Here is a 23,143-nt window from a genome sequence, read left to right on the forward strand (position 1 = left end):
GTGCAGAGCCACCTGACCAGGTCTCCATTTCAATCTATTTAACTCCAGAACCAATGAACCAGATCTGAGCAGACATAATGACCCAGACATCCTCATCCTCATCTGTGAGATGTCTGGAGGAAGAAGAATCAAAGCTGATCAGGAGGCTGAACCAGTTCAGATAGCGCCAAAGACACACACACACACACACACACACACACACACACACACACACACACACACACACACACACACGTTATCTCCAGTATTGCTTCTCTTTGACATGTTAAACGTTGTCAGAGCCCCTAGATGTCACACTGCTCTTCCTCTCCTCCTCCTCTTCTCCTGTGTTTGACGAGGGAGAGGAAGAGGACCCACCAGGTCGTAGGAACCCTGAGCTCCTCCATGTTCTCCTCCCGTCTCATGAACATGTAAAATATGGAGATAAAACTACAACTCCCAGAATTCCGTGTTTTCTTGCACTATTGTCTCGTTCTGTATCTATGCAAACAGCTGATCGCCTCGTTGATCGTGATCACTTCAATTGTGTTTAAAAAAGAATCGATCAATATCATGACTGACATCAGAGATTAGCTCCAGGCTAACACAGCCCTTTAGTTTGAATGAGGAATGCTAACTGCTAACAGTATCGATCTCAGACGTTAAAATGTCACGCTGTCACTTTAACCCTGCAGCTTGTCCTCGCTGCCACGGTAACCGTGCTCCCCTCCCATTGGCCCGTTGATCACATGACTGTATGCCGGCTTATCTTCTGTTGAGCTGACCAATCAGCTGCCAGCTTTCTCAATAAAGAACCTGTTGCTTAACCTTTGACCTCCTGGTTCTCTCTCTGTGTGTGTGTGTGTGTGTGTGTGTGTGTGGGTGTGTGTGTGTGTGTGTGTGTGTGTGTGTGTGTGTGTGAGTGGGTGAGTGAGTGAGTGAGACCTGCAGACAGACGGTTAGTTGTCTAACAGCATGAGAAGAGATCGACCCACAGCTCATCTACTGTGAGTCTACCTGTCTGTGAGTGAGTCTACCTGTATGTAAGTCTACCAGTCTGTGAGTCAGGCTACCTGTCTGTCTGTGAGGCTACCTGTCTGTCTGTGAGGCTACCTGTCTGTGAGTGAGTCTACCTGTCTGTGAGTGAGTCTACCTGTATGTGAGTGAGTCTACCTGTCTTAGTCTACCTGTATGTGAGTGAGTCTACCTGTCTTAGTCTACCTGTATGTGAGTGAGTCTACCTGTCTGTGAGTCTACCTGTCTGTGAGTGAGTCTACCTGTATGTAAGTCTACCAGTCTGTGAGTCTACCTGTATGTAAGTCTACCAGTCTGTGAGTGAGTCTACCTGTCTGTGAGTCTACCTGTCTGTGAGTCTACCTGTCTGTGAGTCTACCTGTATGTAAGTCTACCAGTCTGTGAGTGAGTCTACCTGTCTGTGAGGCTACCTGTCTGTCTGTGAGGCTACCTGTCTGTCTGTGAGGCTACCTGTCTGTCTGTGAGTCTACCTGTCTGTGAGTCTACCTGTCTGTGAGTCTACCTGTCTGTGAGGCTACCTGTATGTGAGGCTACCTGTATGTGAGTGAGTCTACCTGTCTGTGAGTCTACCTGTCTGTGAGTCTACCTGTCTGTGAGGCTACCTGTCTGTGAGTCTACCTGTCTGTGAGTCTACCTGTCTGTGAGGCTACCTGTATGTGAGGCTACCTGTATGTGAGTGAGTCTACCTGTCTGTATGTGAGTGAGTCTACCTGTCTGTATGTGAGTCTACCTGTCTGTCTGTGAGTCTACCTGTCTGTCTGTGAGTGAGTCTACCTGTCTGTGAGTCTACCTGTCTGTCTGTGAGGCTACCTGTCTGTGAGGCTACCTGTATGTGAGGCTACCTGTATGTGAGTGAGTCTACCTGTCTGTATGTGAGTGAGTCTACCTGTCTGTATGTGAGTCTACCTGTCTGTCTGTGAGTCTACCTGTCTGTCTGTGAGTGAGTCTACCTGTATGTGAGTCTACCTGTCTGTCTGTGAGTCTACCTGTCTGTCTGTGAGTCTACCTGACTAGTCATGTCGCACATCAAATCCATTCTCCCCCCCCCCTGGACCCTTTCCAGTTTGCATACTGTGCCAAACGGTCCACGGAGGATGCAATCTGCTCCGCTCTGCACCCAGCCCTCACCCACCTGACAAAAAAGACTTGTATGTGAGAATGCTGTTCATTGACTTTAGTTCAGCATTCAACACCATCATCCCACAACAACTCGTCTGCAAACTTGACCAGCTGGGGCTCAATACCTCGCTGTGTAACTGGCTGCTGGACTTCCTCAGTGAGAGGCCACAAGCAGTACGCGTCAGCAACAACACCCTCGAGCAGCATCACTCTGAGTACAGGGGCCCCTCAGGCTGTGTGCTCAGTCCTCTGCTCTTCACCTTGCTGACTCACGACTGCAGAACCAGCTACAGCACCAACCACATGGTCAAATTCGCAGACGACACAACACTGATAGGTCTCATCACCAAGGATGACGAGACCCTCTGCAGGAAGGAGGTCAACCTTCTGGCCACGTGGTGCGGAGACAACAACCTCCTGCTAAACAGCAGCAAGACCAAGGAGATTGTTGTTGACTTCCGGAAAGGCCACACTCAACACCCACCACTGACCATCAACGGTGCGGACATTGAGCAGGTCGGCAGCACCAAATTCCTGGGGGTGGCCATCAGCGAGGACCTCTCGTGGACAGCCAACATGACATCGCTGGCAAAGAAAGCACAGAGGCGCCTCTACTTCCTCCGCAAGCTGAGGAAAGGAGGAAGCCCCCCATCCATCATGTGCACCTTTTACCGGGGCACCATCGAGAGCATCCTGACCAACTGCATCACTGTGTGGGACTACAGCAGGGAAGCTCTGAGTCTACCTGTATATCTCTGAGTCTACCTGTCACCTGACAAACCAGGAAGTTGTATTTCCATGATTTTATGTGTATTATTATTATTATTATTATTATTATTATTATTATTATTATTCTACCCGTCTCTATACTCTCTGCCCGTCTGTCTCTCTCTGTTTACCTGTCTACCTTTTGTTCTACCTGTCTCTCTCACTGTTTCACTACAGTCTGCCTCCTGTCTGTCTGTCTGTCTGTATATATTTCAATCCATAGATTACCCAGAATTCTGTTCTCTGTGCCTGAGACATGGAGGAGCTGGTGAAACACCTGTCCAGGTGTCAACACATGGGCTGGATGAATGTGATTGGTGAGTGGATGATTGACAGCTGGATCACAGATGTTGAGACAGATGCCATTTTGTCTACATGTTCTCTACCTCTCCTCTACCTGTTCTCTACCTCTCATCTACCTGTTCTCTACCTCTACCTCTCATCTACCTGTTCTCTACCTCTCCTATACCTGTTCTCTACCTCTCCCTGTTCTTTACCTGTTCTCTACCTCTACCTCTCATCTACCTGTTCTCTACCTCTCCTATACCTGTTCTCTACCTCTACCTCTCATCTACCTGTTCTCTACCTCTCCTATACCTGTTCTCTACCTCTCCTATACCTGTTCTCTACCTCTCCCTGTTCTTTACCTGTTCTCTACCTCTCCCTGTTCTTTACCTGTTCTCTACCTCTCCTCTACCTGTTCTCTACCTCTCCTCTACCTGTTCTCTACCTCTCCTCTACCTCTGCTTTACCTCTTTACCTGTTTTCTACCTGATCTTTACCTCTCCTCTACCTGTTCTCTATGTCTCCACCTGTTCTCTACCTGTTCTCTACCTCTCTAAATGTCATTTACCTCTCTACCTGTTCTCTACCTGATCTTTACCTGTTCTCTACCTCTACCTGTTCTCTACCTCTACCTGTTCTATACCTGTTCTCTACCTGATCTTTACCTGTTCTCTACCTCTACCTGTTCTCTACCTCTACCTGTTCTCTACCTGTTCTCTACCTCTACCTGATCTTTACCTGTTCTCTACCTCTACCTGTTCTCTACCTGTTCTCTACCTCTACCTGTTCTCTACCTCTCTAAATGTCATTTACCTCTTTACCTGTTCTCTACCTGATCTTTACCTCTCCTCTACCTGTTCTCTACCTGATCTTTACCTCTCCTCTACCTGTTCTCTACCTGATCTTTACCTCTCCTCTACCTGTTCTCTACCTGATCTTTACCTCTCCTCTACCTGTTCTCTACCTCATCTTTACCTCTCCTCTACCTGTTCTCTACCTGATCTTTACCTCTCCTCTACCTGTTCCCTGATTCTCTAAATGTTTTCTATCTGTTCTTTGCCTGTTCTACCTCTTCTTTGCCTGTTCTCTACCTGTGCTATACCTGTTCACTTCTCTACCTGTGTTCTACCTGTTCTAGTGTTCTCTACCTGTCTTCTACTTGTTCATCGGTTGTTTACTGGTTCTTTACGTTTAAAACAGGATGTTTTATTACAGCTACTGTACATTTTTCCTCATTATTAATACAGTTGATTATAATAATCAACTGCATCTGTGTGGACTAAAATGTATAATGGAAGTCATAATTCTGAGGGCTTTGTTTGGTACTCCTGCATCAGTTATTAGTACTGCTTTGGAATATGATGATATGATGATGTCACAGAGTTGAAAAGCGCCTCCATCAATTGGCTGTCGTGGGGTCGGACGGCAGAGCCCGACGTCTGGACCAGAATGTTCTGCATCCTGTCCAGTTCTCAGTTACTGATGCTGAGCAACCTGGAGGTAGGAACCAAACACTTATTAACAATGTAACGTTTAATAAAGTAAAGGTGTTTATTAACAATGTAACGTTTAATAAAGTAAAGGTGTTTATTAACAATGTAACGTTTAATAAAGTAAAGGTGTTTATTAACAATGTAACGTTTAATAAAGTAAAGGTGTTTAATAACAATGTAACGTTTAATAAAGTAAAGGTGTTTAATAACAACGTAACGTTTAATAAAGTAAACATGTTTAACAACAATGTAATGTTCAATAAAGTAAACATGTTTAATAACAATGTAATGTTTAATAAAGTAAACATGTTTAACAACAATGTAATGTTCAATAAAGTAAACATGTTTAACAACAATGTAATGTTTAATAAAGTAAACATGTTTAACAACAATGTAATGTTCAATAAAGTAAACATGTTTAACAACAACGTAACGTTTAATAAAGTAAACATTTTTAACAACAATGTAATGTTCAATAAAGTAAACATGTTTAATAACAATGTAACGTTCAATAAAGTAAACATGTTTAATAACAGTGTAACATTTAATAAAGTAAACATGTTTAATAACAATGTAATGTTTAATAAAGTAAACATGTTTAATAACAATGTAACGTTCAATAAAGTAAACATGTTTAATAACAGTGTAACATTTAATAAAGTAAACATGTTTAATAACAATGTAGCGTTCAATAAAGTAAACATGTTTAATAACAATGTAACGTTTAATAAAGTAAACATGTTTAATAACAATGTAATGTTTAATAAAGTAAACATGTTTAATAACAATGTAATGTTTAATAAAGTAAACATGTTTAATAACAATGTAATGTTTAATAAAGTAAACATGTTTAATAACAATGTAATGTTTAATGAAGAAAATAAACTAAACCGCATTGAGTAATGTCATTGAACTTAATAAAAAAATATTTATAAGAGACAAATGTTGTATAATTTCGCTAACATATTTAATAAACAAATCACATCTGGTAAATAAAACAAACTTAATGAACTGTTGATAAACTGATGAATGACACTGGTCATTCACTCGTTCAATATCAATGAATCTGATCAATATCAATGAATCTGATCTATATCAATGAATCTGATCTATATCAATAAATCTGATCTATATCAATGAAACTGATCAATGTCAATAATTAAAGAATGTATGTTATATATTAGCTTCTCAACAGTTTAATAATTGATGAAAGGTCTTTTTATTGATGATTTGTTTGTTCATTGACAGTTTGTCATATTTACTGTTTTGTTATTTTACTTATTTGTGACATGATTGAAGTAAATAAATACATATTTAATGAAATGTTTGTCTATGTTTATTTATATATATATATATATATATATATATATATATATATATATATATATATATATATATATATATATATATATATATATATATATATATATATATTTCTGAGGAAGACTCTCCTCTTCCTCTCAGGTTCATCCTCTTCTTCTGGCTGAGAGGGCGGAGCTCTGCGCTGTCTGGCTGCTGAGATACCATGTGACCTCAGCACCTCCTGGCCCCGCCCACAAAGGTGAGGAGGACGCCATGTAGAGACAGTTAGTTACAGACAGGTAGTTGTAGACAGGCAGTTAGTTACATACAGACAGACAGTTAGTTACAGACATACAGACAGTTGGTGACAGACAGACAGTTAGTTACAGACAGTTGGTGACAGACAGACAGTTAGTTACAGACAGTTAGTGACAGACAGGCAGTTAGTTAGTTACAGACAGTTAGTGACAGACAGGCAGTTAGTTAGTGACAGGCAGTTAGACAGACAGACAGTTAGTTACAGGCAGTTAGTTGTAGACAGAAATACAGTTAGTGACAGACATACAGACAGTTAGTTGTAGACAGACATACAGTTAGTTACAGACAGACAGTTAGTTACAGACATACAGACAGTTAGTTGTAGACAGACAGACATTTAGTTACAGACATACAGTTAGTTACAGACATACAGACAGTTAGTTGTAGACAGACAGACATTTAGTTACAGACATACAGTTAGTTACAGACATACAGTTAGTTGCAGACAGACAGACATACATACAGACAGTTAGTTACAGACAGTTAGTTACAGACAGACAGACATACAGTTGGTTACAGACAGACATACAGACAGTTAGTTGCAGACAGACATGCAGTTAGTTACATACAGACAGTTAGTTGCAGACAGACATGCAGTTAGTTACATACAGACACTTACAGACAGACAGTTAGTTACAGACAAGCAGCTAGTGACAGACAGATAGTTAGTGACAGACAGGCAGTTAGTGACAGACAGGCAGTTAGTGACAGACAGACATACAGGTAGTTACAGACAGACATAGTAAGTTACAGACAGTTAGTTACAGACAGACAGTTAGTGACAGACAGACAGACAGTTAGTTGCATACAGTCAGTTAGTTACAGTGAGTTACAGACAGACATACAGTTAGTTACAGACAGTTAGTTACAGGCAGACAGACATACAGGTAGTTACAGACAGACATAGTAAGTTACAGACAGACAGTTACAGACAGACAGACAGACAGACAGTTAGTTGCAGACAGGCAGTTAGTTACAGACAGTTAGTTACAGACAGAAAGGCAGTTAGTTACAGACAGTTAGTTGCAGACAGACAGACATACATACAGACAGTTAGTTACAGACAGTTAGTTACAGACAGACATACAGTTGGTTACAGACAGACATACAGACAGTTAGTTGCAGACAGACATGCAGTTAGTTACATACAGACACTTACAGACAGACAGTTAGTTACAGACAGACAGTTAGTTACAGACAAGCAGCTAGTGACAGACAGACAGTTAGTGACAGACAGGCAGTTAGTGACAGACAGGCAGTTAGTGACAGACAGACAGTTACAGACAGACATACAGTTACAGACAGACATACATAGTAAGTTACAGACAGACATAGTAAGTTACAGACAGACATAGTAAGTTACAGACAGACAGTTACAGGCAGACAGACATACAGACAGACAGTTAGTTGTAGACAGTTAGTGACAGACAGACAGACAGTTAGTTGCATACAGTCAGTTAGTTACAGTGAGTTACAGACAGATATACAGTTAGTTACAGGCAGACAGACATACAGGTAGTTACAGACAGACATAGTAAGTTACAGACAGACAGTTACAGACAGACAGACAGACAGTTAGTTGTAGACAGACAGACAGTTAGTTGTAGACAGACAGACAGTTAGTTACAGACAGTTAGTTACAGACAGAAAGGCAGTTAGTTACAGACGTACAGTTAGCTACAGACAGTTACAGACAGACAGACAGACAGACAGACAGACCGATAGTTAGTGACAGACAGACCGATAGTTAGTGACAGACAGACCGATAGTTAGTGACAGACAGACCGATAGTTAGTGACAGACAGACCGATAGGCAGACAGACAGTTAGAGGCAGACAGACAGTTAGAGGCAGACAGACAGTTAGAGGCAGACAGACAGTTAGAGGCAGACAGACAGTTAGAGGCAGACAGACAGTTAGTGACAGACAGACAGTTAGTGACAGACAGACAGTTAGTGACAGACAGGCAGTTTGTTACAGACAGGCAGTTTGTGACAGACAGGCAGTTTGTGACAGACAGGCAGTTTGTGACAGACAGGCAGTTAGTGACAGACAGGCAGTTAGTGACAGACAGATAGGCAGACAGACAGTTAGTTACAGACAGGCAGTTAGTGACAGACAGACAGTTAGTGACAGACAGATAGGCAGACAGACAGTTTGAGGCAGACAGACAGTTTGAGGCAGACAGACAGTTAGTGACAGACAGATAGGCAGACAGACAGTTAATTACAGACAGACAGTTAATTACAGACAGACAGTTAATTACAGACAGACAGTTAGTTACAGACAGACAGACAGGCAGTTAGTTACAGGCAGTTAGTGACAGACAGACAGTTAGTGACAGACAGACAGACAGTTAGTGACAGACAGACAGACAGTTAGTGACAGACAGACAGACAGTTAGTGACAGACAGTTAGTGACAGACAGACAGACAGTTAGTGACAGACAGACAGTTAGTGACAGACAGTTAGTGACAGACAGTTAGTGACAGACAGACAGTTAATTACAGACAGACAGGCAGTTAGTTACAGACAGACAGGCAGTTAGTTACAGACAGACAGACAGTTAGTGACAGACAGACAGTTAGTGACAGACAGACAGTTAGTGACAGGCAGTTTGTGACAGGCAGTTAATTACAGACAGGCAGTTTGTGACAGGCAGTTTGTGACAGGCAGTTTGTTACAGACAGACAGTTAGTGACAGACAGACAGACAGTTAGTGACAGACAGACAGACAGACAGACAGTTAGTGACAGACAGACAGACAGTTAGTGACAGACAGACAGACAATTAGTGACAGACAGTTAGTGACAGACAGACAGTTAGTGAGAGACAGTTAGTGACAGACAGACAACCAGACAGTTAGTGACAGACAGTTAGTGACAGACAGTTAATTACAGACAGGCAGTTTGTGACAGTTTGTTACAGACAGACAGTTAGTTACAGACAGGCAGTTAGTGACAGACAGTTAATTACAGACAGGCAGTTTGTGACAGTTAGTTACAGACAGACAGTTAGTTACAGACAGGCAGTTAGTGACAGACAGACAGTTAGTGACAGACAGATAGGCAGACAGACAGTTAATTACAGACAGTTAATTACAGACAGGCAGTTAGTTACAGACAGACAGGCAGTTAGTTACAGACAGACAGGCAGTTAGTTACAGACAGACAGGCAGTTAGTTACAGACAGACAGACAGTTAGTGACAGACAGACAACCAGACAGTTAGTGACAGACAGTTAATTACAGACAGGCAGTTTGTGACAGGCAGTTAGTTACAGACAGACAGTTAGTGACAGACAGATAGGCAGACAGACAGTTAGTGACAGACAGACAGTTAATTACAGACAGTTAGTTACAGACAGGCAGTTAGTTACAGACAGACAGGCAGTTAGTTACAGACAGACAGGCAGTTAGTTACAGACAGACAGGCAGTTAGTTACAGACAGACAGACAGTTAGTTACAGACAGTTAGTGACAGACAGACAGTTAGTGACAGACAGTTAATTACAGACAGGCAGTTTGTTACAGACAGGCAGTTTGTTACAGACAGGCAGTTAGTGACAGACAGACAGATAGTTAGTGACAGACAGACAGATAGTTAGTGACAGACAGACAGTTAGTGACAGACAGTTAATTACAGACAGACAGTTAGTGACAGACAGACAGTTAGTGACAGACAGACAGTTAGTGACAGACAGACAGTTAATTACAGACGTACAGTTAGTTACAGACAGACAGGCAGTTAGTTACAGACAGACAGGCAGTTAGTGACAGACAGACAGTTAGTGACAGACAGACAACCAGACAGTTAGTGACAGACAGTTAATTACAGACAGGCAGTTAGTGACAGACAGACAGACAGACAGTTAGTTACAGACAGACAGACAGTTAGTTACAGACAGACAGACAGTTAGTTACAGACAGACAGACAGTTAGTTACAGACAGACAGACAGACAGTTAGTGACAGACAGACAACCAGACAGTTAGTTACAGATAGACAGACAGTGACAGACAGACAACCAGACAGTTAGTGACAGACAGACAGTTAGTGACAGACAGACAACCAGACAGTTAGTGACAGACAGTTAATTACAGACAGGCAGTTTGTGACAGTTTGTTACAGACAGTTAGTGACAGACAGTTAATTACAGACAGGCAGTTTGTGACAGACAGTTAATTACAGACAGGCAGTTTGTGACAGTTTGTTACAGACAGGCAGTCAGTTACAGACAGGCAGTTAGTGACAGACAGTTAGTGACAGATAGACAGTTAGTGACAGACAGATAGGCAGACAGACAGTTAATTACAGACAGACAGTTAATTACAGACAGACAGACAGTTAGTTACAGACAGACAGGCAGTTAGTTACAGGCAGACAGGCAGTTAGTTACAGACAGACAGGCAGTTAGTGACAGACAGACAACCAGACAGTTAGTGACAGACAGTTAATTACAGACAGGCAGTTTGTGACAGGCAGTTTGTTACAGGCAGTTAGTGACAGACAGATAGTTAGTGACAGACAGACAGTTAGTTACAGACAGACAGACACACAGACAGTTAGTTACAGACATGCAGTTAGTTACATACAGAAAGACAGTTAGTTACAGACAGACATACAGTTAGTTACAGACAGACACTTACAGACAGACACTTACAGACAGACACTTACAGACAGACACTTACAGACTGACAGTTAGTTACAGACTGACAGTTAGTTACAGACTGACAGCTGGTTACAGACAGACAGTTAATTACAGACAGTTAGTGACAGACAGACGACAGTTAGTTACAGACAGTTAGTTACAGACAGTTAGTTACAGACAAGTAGCTAGTGACAGACAGTTAATGACAGACAGACAGTTAGTGACAGACAGACAGTTAGTGACAGACAGACAGACACTTAGTTACAGACAAGCAGTTAGTGACAGGCAGTTAGTTACAGACAAGCAGTTAGTGACAAGCAGTTAGTGACAGGCAGTTAGTTACAGACAGGCAGTTACTTACAGACAGACAGTTAGTGACAGACAGATAGTTACAGACAGACAGCTAGTTACAGACAGACAGTTAAAGACAGACAGACAGACATACAGACAGACAGTTAGTTGCATACAGGCAGTTAGTTACAGTGAGTTACAGACAGACATAAAGTTAGTTACAGGCAGACAGACATACAGACATCCAGGTAGTTACAGACAGACAGACAGTTACAGACATACATAGTAAGTTACAGGCAGACAGACATACAGACAGACAGTTAGTTGTAGACAGACAGTTAGTGACAGACAGACAGACAGTTAGTTGCAGACAGGCAGTTAGTTACAGACAGTTAGTTACAGACAGACAGTTAGTGACAGACAGACAGACAGTTAGTTGCAGACAGGCAGTTAGTTACAGACAGACAGGCAGTTAGTTACAGACAGTTAGTTACAGGCAGACAGACAGTTAGTTACAGACAGACAGTTAGTTACAGACAGACAGTTAGTTACAGACAGACAGTTAGTGACAGACAGACAGACAGTTAGTTGCAGACAGGCAGTTAGTTACAGACAGTTAGTTACAGACAGACAGTTAGTTACAGGCAGACAGACAGTTAGTTACAGACATACAGTTAGTTGCAGAAAGTTAGTTACAGACAGACAGTTACAGACAGACAGACCGATAGTTAGTGACAGACAGATAGTTAGTGACAGACAGACCGATAGTTAGTGACAGACAGACAGATAGTTAGTGACAGACAGACAGATAGTTAGTGACAGACAGATAGGCAGACAGACAGTTAGTGACAGACAGACAGACAGGCAGTTACAGACAGACAGGCAGTTCCAGACAGACAGGCAGTTACAGACAGACATACAGTTAGTTACAGACATACAGTTAGTTACAGACAGACAGTTATTTACAGGCAGACAGACAGACAGTTAGTGACAGACAGTTAATTACAGACAGGAAGTTTGTGACAGACAGTTTGTTACAGACAGACAGTGACAGACAGACAGTTAGCTACAGACAAGCAGTTAGTGACAGACAGACAGTTAGTTACAGACAGGCAGTTAGTTACAGACAGGCAGTTAGTTACAGGCAGACAGACAGTTAGTGACAGACAGACAGTTAGTGACAGATAGTTAGTGACAGACAGACAGATAGTTAGTGACAGACAGACAGTTAGTGACAGACAGTTAGTGACAGACAAACAGACAGTTAGTGACAGACAGGCAGTTAGTGACAGACAGGCAGTTAGTGACAGACAGACTGACACACAGACAGTTAGTTACATACAGAAAGACAGTTAGTTACAGACAGACACTTACAGACAGACAGTTAGTTACAGACAGTTAGTTACAGACAGCTGGTTACAGACAGGCAGCTGGTTCCAGACAGACAGTTAGTTACAGACAGACAGACAGTTAGTTACAGACAGACAGTTAGTTACAGACAGAAAGACAGTTAGTTACAGACAGACATGCAGTTAGTTACAAACAGACAGACACTTACAGACAGACACTTAGTTACAGACAGACCGTTACAGACAGACAGTTAGTTACAGACAGACAGCTGGTTACAGACAGACAGTTAGTTACAGACAGACAGTTAGTGACAGACAGACGACAGTTATTTACAGACAAGCAGCTAGTGACAGACAGACAGTTAGTGACAGACAGGCAGTTAGTGACAGACAGGCAGTTACAGACAGACAGCTGGTTACAGACAGACAGCTGGTTACAGACAGACAGACAGACAGACAGACAGTTAGTTGCATACAGGCAGTTAGTTACAGTGAGTTACAGACAGACATACAGTTAGTTACAGACAGACATACAGTTAGTTACAGGCAGACATACAGTTAGTTACAGGCAGACAGACATACAGGTAGTTACAGGCAGACAGTTAGTTACAGACAGACATAGTAAGTTACAGACAGACAGTTACAGGCAGACAGACATACAGACAGACAGTTAGTTGTAGACAGACAGTTAGTGACAGACAGGCAGTTAGTTACAGACAGTTAGTGACAGACAGACAGGCAGTTAGTTACAGACAGTTAGTTACAGACAGACAGACAGTTAGTTACAGACAGACAGCTGGTTACAGACAGACAGCTGGTTACAGACAGACAGACAGACAGACAGACAGACAGACAGTTAGTTGCATACAGGCAGTTAGTTACAGTGAGTTACAGACAGACATACAGTTAGTTACAGACAGACATACAGTTAGTTACAGGCAGACATACAGTTAGTTACAGGCAGACAGACATACAGGTAGTTACAGACAGACAGTTAGTTACAGACAGACATAGTAAGTTACAGACAGACAGTTACAGGCAGACAGACATACAGACAGACAGTTAGTTGTAGACAGACAGTTAGTGACAGACAGGCAGTTAGTTACAGACAGTTAGTGACAGACAGACAGGCAGTTAGTTACAGACAGTTAGTGACAGACAGACAGACAGACAGACAGTTAGTTACAGACATACAGTTAGTTGCAGACAGTTAGTTACAGACAGACAGACAGACCGATAGTTAGTGACAGACAGACCGATAGTTAGTGACAGACAGACAGATAGTTAGTGACAGACAGTTAGTTACAGACAGACAGTTAATTACAGACATACAGTTAGTTACAGACAGTTAATTACAGACAGACAGGCAGGCAGTTAGTTACAGACAGACAGACAGTTAGTGACAGACAGACAGTTAGTGACAGACAGTTAATTACATACAGGAAGTTTGTGACAGACAGTTAGTTACAGACAGACAGTTAGTTACAGACAGTTAGTTACAGACAGGCAGTTACAGACAGGCAGTTACAGACAGACATAGTTAGTTACAGACAGTTAGTTACAGGCAGACAGACAGTTAGTTACAGACAGACAGACAGTTAGTTACAGACAGACAGACAGTTAGTGACAGACAGACAGTTAGTTACAGACAGGCAGTTAGTTGCAGACAGAGAATTAATTACAGATAGACAGACAGTTAGTGACAGACATACAGTTAGTGACAGACAGACAGTTAGTTACAGACAGGCAGACATTTAGTGACAGACAGACATTTAGTGACAGACAGACAGTTAGTTACAGACAGATAGGCAGACAGTTAGTGACAGACAGACAGTTAGTTACAGACAGATAGGCAGACAGTTAGTGACAGGCAGACAGTTAGTTACAGACAGGCAGACAGTTAGTTGCAGACAGACAGACAGTTAGTGACAGACAGACAGACAGTTAGTGACAGACAGACAGACAGTTAGTGACAGACAGACAGTTAGTGACAGACAGACAGTTGGTGACAGACAGACAGTTGGTGACAGACAGTTGGTGACAGACAGTTAGTGACAGACAGACAGTTAGTGACAGACAGACAGACAATTAATTACAGACAGGCAGTTAGTTACAGACAGTTAGTTACAGACAGACAGTTAGTTACAGACAGACAGTTAGTGACAGACAAGCAGTTTGTGACAGACAGACAGGCAGTTAGTTACAGATAGTTAGTTACAGACAGTTAGTTACAGACAGTTGCAGACGGACAGTTAGTTACAGACGGACAGTTAGTTACAGACAGACAGTTAGTTACAGACGGACAGTTAGTTACAGACGGACAGTTAGTTACGGACAGTTAGTTACAGACGGACAGTTAGTTACAGACGGACAGTTAGTTACAGACAGACAGTTAGTTACAGACGGACAGTTAGTTACAGACGGACAGTTAGTTACAGACGGACAGTTAGTTACAGACGGACAGTTAGTTACAGACGGACAGTTAGTTACAGACGGACAGTTAGTTACAGACGGACAGTTAGTTACAGACGGACAGTTAGTTACAGACGGACAGTTAGTTACGGACAGTTAGTTACAGACGGACAGTTAGTTACAGACGGACAGTTAGTTACAGACAGACAGTTAGTTACAGACAGACAGTTAGTTACAGACGGACAGTTAGTTACAGACGGACAGTTAGTTACAGACGGATAGTTAGTTACAGACAGTTAGTTACAGACGGACAGTTAGTTACAGACGGACAGTTAGTTACGGACAGTTAGTTACAGACGGACAGTTAGTTACAGACGGACAGTTAGTTACAGACAGACAGTTAGTTACAGACGGACAGTTAGTTACAGACGGACAGTTAGTTACAGACGGACAGTTAGTTACGGACAGTTAGTTACAGACGGACAGTTAGTTACAGACGGACAGTTAGTTACGGACAGTTAGTTACAGACGGACAGTTAGTTACGGACAGTTAGTTACAGACGGACAGTTAGTTACAGACAAGCAGTTAGTTACAGACAAGCAGTTAGTTACAGACAGCCAGTTAGTTACAGACAGTTACAGACGGACAGTTAGTTACAGACGGACAGTTAGTTACAGACGGACATACAGAAAGTTAGTGACAGACAGGCAGTTAGTGACAGACAGACATACAGAGAGTTAGTGACAGACAGGCAGTTAGTGACAGACAGACAGTTAGTTACAGACAGACAGACATCTCGACCTATTATAACCTCATAATCTGATGTTGTCATGGTAACACCTCACCTGTGGACAGACTCAGGCAGGTACCTTGGTGTCTTGTGATTGGTAGAGCTGATGGTCAAAGGTCACAGCCTTCAGAAGAGGTCAACATGACTTCTGATTGGATAACAGCTTTGATTATTTAAAGCTTGTAGTTTTATAATGATGATGATGATTATTATTATTAGGGTTAGGATTATAATTCAGCAAATGAATCACATTTACATCCCAAAACTCCCCAAAGTGAATATGCTGGCTCCATAGCGCCCCTAGAGGTGTTTTGTGAGACATGTCCGGGTCCGTCAGAGCATTAAGCTCCGCCTACTTAGACTTTACACCTTTTTTTTATTTTGTGAAAAACACCATTCTGCAAACTCCTCCTCCTCTGATTGATACAGAATTGTCTGGCGATCCTTATTGGATCAATGTCATCAAAAGTATGTTGTTCATTTTTAGAAGGACCAATGAACCTCTGAGGGGCGTGGCTTAATACATCCATACACATAACTATCATCACCACATTGGTAGCATATGTCCATAGCGCATCCTTTAAGTTACCTTCTCATTTCCTATTCAAACACTAGGGGGCGCTGCAGTGAATCTCACAATTTCAGCGTTTTTAGACATTTTTCATTGTTTTCAGGCGTCAAATGAACTCCTACAAACTGCTGGCGATCAACTTCTAATTTGGTCAGACTGTTCTGACCTTTATGAAGAAAGTTATCAAAACGGGGCGTGTTCATGCAACAGCCTGGACGTGGCATGGCGGCCATTTGGTGCCGATCGTTGTTGTAACTCCCGGTTACATTATCCAATCTGCCCCAAATTAATTTTGCATGGAAATGGCACGTTTTATACGTTGATGTATTACTCATATCCAGTTGACCAGATCAGTCTAAAATGTTGTAAGTAAAGCCATTACACATTGATGATACTTCATGACGAATATTGTAAGTTCTCATTGCACTCTGTTGCCGTGCAAACGCATCATTCGCCGTGAAAAAAGAAGCAGATTTATTTGTGGCTTGGGATGTTCACAACCTCATGGACCTTTCCACACTTATATGAAAGTTAGGCAAGAGTAACACATGATGATTTAAAAAAAGGCTCTCGGAACCATGCTCTTAACCGTACCAGAAGTCGGACATTTTGATTTGTGTGTGATTTTCCCATTCATTCTGGTCTATTTCTAGGCTCCTAGCTGCCCGGGGAATTGGTCTGATCTCCTTCAAATGTCGTGACGAAAAGTTACCAAAAGCTTTACGTTTGACGGAACAGCGGCCATTTTACTCGATTAGCTATTTAACAACAAGCTCATGGACTCGCTCCAATCGGCCCCAAACCTGCCACGCTTAATGAAAGTCACAGCCTGAGTATGTCCAGCCTATTTCCACTCAGTCACAGTGCCACCTACTGGCGATCCGATCAGCATGACATTTATATGATGTTGTCTACAGTTGATATAGAGCAACATAACTCATGTTGGAGCATGTTGTCTAGCGCCACACAGTGTTTACAAGGGATTGTTTGCAAAGCCTCATTTCCAGCAGACCTCCATGCAGGAATAAAATGTCTAACTCGTGTCCGATGTTTGCAGACATTCTCCCGCCAGAACCCAGTGCAGCTTTAATTATTATTGTTATTACTACTGTTGTTATATTTATTTATTTGTATTATGTGTGTCAATATATAAAAGCTATAGCTGACGATGACTCCTTCAGATGAACATATATATACACATGAATGATGAACACATGATGAACATATATATATATATATATGTATATATATACATGTGTGTGTGTATATATATATATATATATATATATATATATATATACACATGTATATATATATATATACATGTATATATATATATACACATGTATATGTATATATATACATGTATATATATATATATATATATATATGTATATTACTGTTATCAAATAAAGACATGTTATTATTAATGTTATTATTACTGTTTGCTGTGATCAAATAAAGACATGTTATTAATATTTACTGTTATCAAATAAAGACATGTCATTATTAATGTTTACTGTGATCAAATAAAGACATGTCATTATTAATGTTTACTGTGATCAAATAAAGACATGTTATTATTAATGTTTACTGTGATCAAATAGACATGTTATTATTAATGTTTACTGTTATCAAATAAAGACATGTCATTATTAATGTTTACTGTGATCAAATAAAGACATGTCATTATTAATGTTTACTGTGATCAAATAAAGACATGTTATTATTAATCAAATAATCCCCCATGATGCTCTCTGTCTGTTCCAGATGCTCCTGAGAGACGATTCCGCCGACTGAGCATGCCCAGTAGCTCTGCTGTGGACACGCCCACCTCCAGAGTCACGGTGAAAACGCACACACACCCTCCCAACTGTGATCCGCCTGACGTTTCCATGGTAACAGGAGCTGTAGATCGTCCACTGATGACATCATCCCAAAGTCTGCACTCCACAACCCATAATAATATATAATCAAAACAGTGATAATAATCTATATTAATGAAATAAAATAAAACTAAATAGTAATAATAGTATATCTTATTAATAATAATATGAGATATAAATCAAAATTGTGATAATATTATATGTTGTAAATAATATGTCATAATCAAAATACAATGACAATATAATATCCATCCATCATCAGCCGCTTATCCGGCTTCCCTCTCACCGCAACATGTCCAGGTCATTCTGGTCCAGAGGCGACCAGAGATCTAGTCCTCCAGGGAGTCCTGGTCTTCACCAGGGCCTGAACCAGTCCTGGTCTTCACCAGGGCCTGAACCAGTCCTGGTCTTCACCAGGGCCTGAACCACCTCAGCTGACTCCTTTCAACAAGGAGGAGGAGTGGCTCGACTCCAAGCTCCTCCTGATGTCTGGACTCCTTACTCTATCTCTAAGGCTGAGCCCTACAGAGGAAACTCATTTCAGCTTGTAGACCCAGAGTTGGTGACCATAGGTGAGGGTCAGAACATAGACCGCTCGGTAAATTCACTAAGACGTTCTGGTGCAGCCTGTTCTACTGCTCACTCCTGAACAAGACCCTGAGATACTTGAACTCCTTCTCTTGGGGTAGCACTCTGTCCTACCTGAAGGGAGCAATCCACCGGATTCCGGCAGAGCACCATGGCCTCAGATGTGGAGGTTCTGACTCTCATCCCCGCCTCAGTGAATGCTGGGGCACCGTCCGGTCTACATAGCACCCGACCCCGGTGCTTCTCCCTGCGGGTGGTGGGTCCACAGGGTGGCTGGTCGAGATGAGTTTCCTATGTGGGACTCTTAGAGATAGAGTAAGGAGATGAGCTTCCTCTGTAGGACTCAGTCTATCTCTTCATCATGTCCTCGTCATCATGTCTCCTCCTCTTCATCATGACCTCCTCTTCCTCAGGGCTTCCTCTCCAGGAGGCTGAAGCAGTCTCTCCGGCGGTCTCGCTCGCAGCCCAAACTGAGCCGCTCCAGCAGCGTGAGGACGGACCTGAACACCGGCGACACCAGGTGGGACCCGCCCACAGGGTGATCAATCAATGTGTCTCAGAACCGTGGTGTTTCCGAGGTCACGACCAACAGGTCCAGGTGTGATGTCACACCTGAACCTGTTGGTCACGGAGAACACGCCCACTCCTCCTGAGGAGAGGAGAAGAGGAGAGAAGAGGAGGAGGAGGAAGAAAGGAAGTGGGGCATCTCGCTGAGGGGAGGGGCTACTGGTGACAGAGAGAGAGCCGCGTAGCATCGGTAGCAGCAAGCTAACAGAGAGAGAGAGAGAGACAGGTCCTTCGACCAAAAGGCGTCAGGATCAGCAGCTTCTCCATCTTTCTTCCTCCTCCTGCTGAAGGAGAACATGGGTCCATAACCCCCTCTCCTCCTCCTCTTCCTCCTCTTGCTCCCCCTCTCTTCCTCCTCCTTCACACAGGATGATCGGTGAGTATTTGCAGCGATCCTCTGCACGCATTAAACAGCCTTTGTCCTCTGAATAGATCAATGTGCAGCAGAGTGTGTGTGTGTGTGTGTGTGTTGGGGGGGTTGGCGTCTTCCACCTGATTTGCATGACTATACATGCTGTGTGTGTGTGACTGGCTTCAGTCTGCACACAGTTAGCATGTGGCTAGGCTAGACACATGCTGTTAGCCAACATGTTTCGCTAAACAAGGTTTAGGAGCAACACACACACACCAGAAGAGTTAGCCCTGTAAGCTTCTAACATTAGCAGCTCTTTGAAATAATGAAGAGCTAACGGAGGAGCTGTGTGTGCATGTGTGTGTGGGGGTCAGAGGTCACAGTATTTAACATCATCTCACATTCCGGTTAATTTGATAAATACATTTATGTAATAACTGTAATATAGTTATTATAACATTATATAATAACTGAATCATCATTAGTTCATATTTGGGTGTGAAAGATGTCAATAACAAGTGGGCGGAACTTCCCGCCCCTTCAGAGTGAGATCAGCATGTCCCTCCGTCAGACTCATGGTGGCAATTTTGGGCGGGTGATTGGACGAACCACCTGTCAATCAGACTCCTTCTGGAGAAGAAGAACGTTTCCTGTCAGAATCAGAACATTAGAGAATCACTGTTACGATGTGTGGTGGAGGACCCAAACGCAGACCAGAGTGTTGAAGGAGGAAATGGTTTATTGCCAGGGAAACCGCTATGGAGGAACAGTCAGGGGATGACAGGGAAATCCAGGCGGGGGATGGCAGACAGACTGGGGAACCGGAGGACGGACGGCTGAACAAAAAGACAGGGTCAGAGGCAACAACAGTTAGGTTCAATCTCAGAAGTATTTTGCCAACGGAGCAGGCAGGAGCAGTCACTACAGGGCTAGTTGGTCTGGCGACGAGTGGATGAGGAACCGGGGTAGATATACTGCAGGGTGATTAGTGGATCGAAGGCAGCTTGGTTGCTTGAGCAGGTGAGGTGAGTGTAATCAGGATGCCACGCCCCTACCACACACAGTGCAGGCAGGAGGCACGGCCGTAACAGTACCTCCCCTCAACGAGAGCCTCCAGGCGATTCAACAGGCTTGTTCCAGTGGAAATCCCGAATGAGGGAAGGGTCCAGGATTCCAGCTCCACTCCTCGGGACCATATCCCTCCCAGTTCACGAGGTATTGGTGTCCCCGGCGGCACATGTCCCTCTAGGAGGCAGGTAGTTTGAGTTTAATGGCAGAAAGGTTAATGATAGCGTCTATCACGAAAGGCTCAATGTAACGGGGAGTATGTTTCTTGGAGGTAGTCTGTAACAGAATATCTTTAGTAGACAAAACACTGACCTGGGAGGTATTCTGGTGCCGGTAGTGTTCGGCAGATCACACAGACACACCGAAGTGCTGCTCCGAGGTAGTGGTTGGCTCGCTCCGCTTGTCCCTTAGTCTGTGGATAATATCCTGACGAGAGACTGACAGACGCCCCAATAGCTCGACAGAAGGCCTTCCATACCTGTGACGTAAACTGTGGTCCACGGACGGTGACGATGTCGGATGGGATTCCATGGAGCCGGACCAAGTTGTTAACCCCGAGAAGGAGGAAGGCCAGTAACGAAGTCTAGACCAATGTGGCTCCAAGGATGCCACGGAACCAGAAGGGGATGGCATAGGCCCGTGGAAGGCTGGTGAGAGGACTTACTGCGAGCAGACACCATGTAAGCCAGGACAAAGGCGCGTGTGTCCGTGTCCATGGTCGGCCACCAGAATCACCTCTTCAGGAGAGATAATGTTCGACTGATGCCAGGATGGCAGGCGAAACATGAGGCATGAACCCACTGGAGAACCTGTAAACGGACTGGTTCAGGTACAAAAAGGCAGTTTTTAGGGCCCCCTCCCAGATCTTGGGAGGCTCCCTGGGCCTCCTAAACCAGGGATTCAATCTCAACTCACTGCTGCCACAACACATAATGAAGGGAATATGGTCTCAGGACCTGCAGGGTGGTGGTCGGCCATGAATCTGCCTGAAAGAGCATCAGGCTTGAGGTCTCTGGAACCGGGTCGGTAGGTGAGCGTAAAGTTGAAACGACTGAAGAACAAGGCCCACCGGGCCTGACGGGAGTTGAGGCGTTTGGCGATCAGGATGTAGGACAGGTTCTTGTAATCCGTCCAAACGATGAAAGGTTGTGCCGTGCCTTCCAGCCAGTGCCTCCACTCCCCCAGAGCCAGTTTCACTGCCAACAGTTCTCGGTTGCCAACGTCGTAATTACGCTCAGCGGGGATAAACAGCGGAAGAAGAAGGCACAAGGATGGAGCCTTTGTTCCGTGGCTGAGCGCTGGGACAGAATGGCCTCCACACCGGTGTCAGAAGTGTCCACCTCTACGGTGAACTGACCCATGGGATCCGGATGTACGAGCATAGGCGCGCCGTTGTAAACCGCCTCTTAAGCTCGACAAAAGCGGCTTCTGTCGCTGTGGTCCAGGAGAAGGGGTTGGTGGGAGAAGTGAGTTGGGTGAGAGGTGCTGCCACTCTGCTGTAGTCCCGGATAAACTTCCTGTAAAAGTTTGTGAACCCCAGAAACCGTTGGAGTTGCTTCAGAGAAGTGGATGTCTGCCACCGCCTTCTTCGGGTCCGTCCTCACCTGCCCGCTCTCAATGATGTACCCCAGGAACTCCACGTGGAACTTGCACTTCTCCGCTTTAATGTAGACTTGTTCTCCAGTAGCCGCTGGAGAACCTGCCTCAAATGTCCGACGTGTTCCGGGAGAAGATCAAGATGTCATCCAAATAAAGAAAAACAGATCAGTTCAAGAAATCACAAAGAACATAATTGAACAGAGTCTGGACCCTACGCATCTCATCAGAAAAGTTCTGGTATGAGGAGTTAGCTAATGACTGAGTCTCCCATAAACTTTTAACCCAAGCTAGCGCTCTTCCAGTAAGCAACCCCGTAACAAAGGCAACCTTGGCCCTCTGTGTGACATATCTAGAAGGTTGCAGATCAAATACTGGGGAGCACTGCATTAAAAAAGACTTGCAAGTTCCCAGGTCTCCAGCGTAGCGCTCCGGCGCAGGAACTCGTGGCTCCCGGGGGCTGACGGCGGGCTAGGCAGGGTGCTGAGGAGCTGGGGGCGCCGCAGCAGCCTCCTGAGCAGGAGGAGAGGAAAGCCGTGTGGAAACCTGGTTGAGCTGCTGTCCCATCCGGCCTACGTCAGTTTCAAGGGAGCTAAGCGACCCCATGAGGTCATTGAGGAGTCGGTCGTGCTGACCAACGAGAGCACCTTGTGAGGAGTGAGCCTGACAGAGGGAATCCGGGTCTGCTGGGTCCATTCTGGCCAGATCGTTCTGTTACGATGTGTG

The 23,143-nt window shown here is 43.6% G+C and overlaps 1 protein-coding gene across 1 annotated transcript in view; it reads left to right on the top strand.

Moving 5' to 3' along the window:
* Window positions 1-3,157: 3,157 nt before the first annotated feature.
* Window positions 3,158-23,143, top strand: part of dab2ipa (DAB2 interacting protein a) — a gene marked incomplete at both ends in the record, with an annotated part of 33,598 nt that continues 13,612 nt past the window's right edge. Inside the window, 5 exons of the mRNA XM_079221810.1 lie at window positions 3,158-3,218; window positions 4,568-4,686; window positions 6,144-6,240; window positions 18,131-18,258; window positions 19,248-19,354. Of these exons, the coding sequence (XP_079077936.1) occupies window positions 3,158-3,218; window positions 4,568-4,686; window positions 6,144-6,240; window positions 18,131-18,258; window positions 19,248-19,354 (512 nt within the window). The remainder of the gene's footprint in view (window positions 3,219-4,567; window positions 4,687-6,143; window positions 6,241-18,130; window positions 18,259-19,247; window positions 19,355-23,143) is intronic.

Source organism: Taurulus bubalis (assembly GCF_910589615.1).
Source record: "Taurulus bubalis genome assembly, chromosome: 8".
NCBI lineage: Eukaryota > Metazoa > Chordata > Actinopteri > Perciformes > Cottidae > Taurulus > Taurulus bubalis.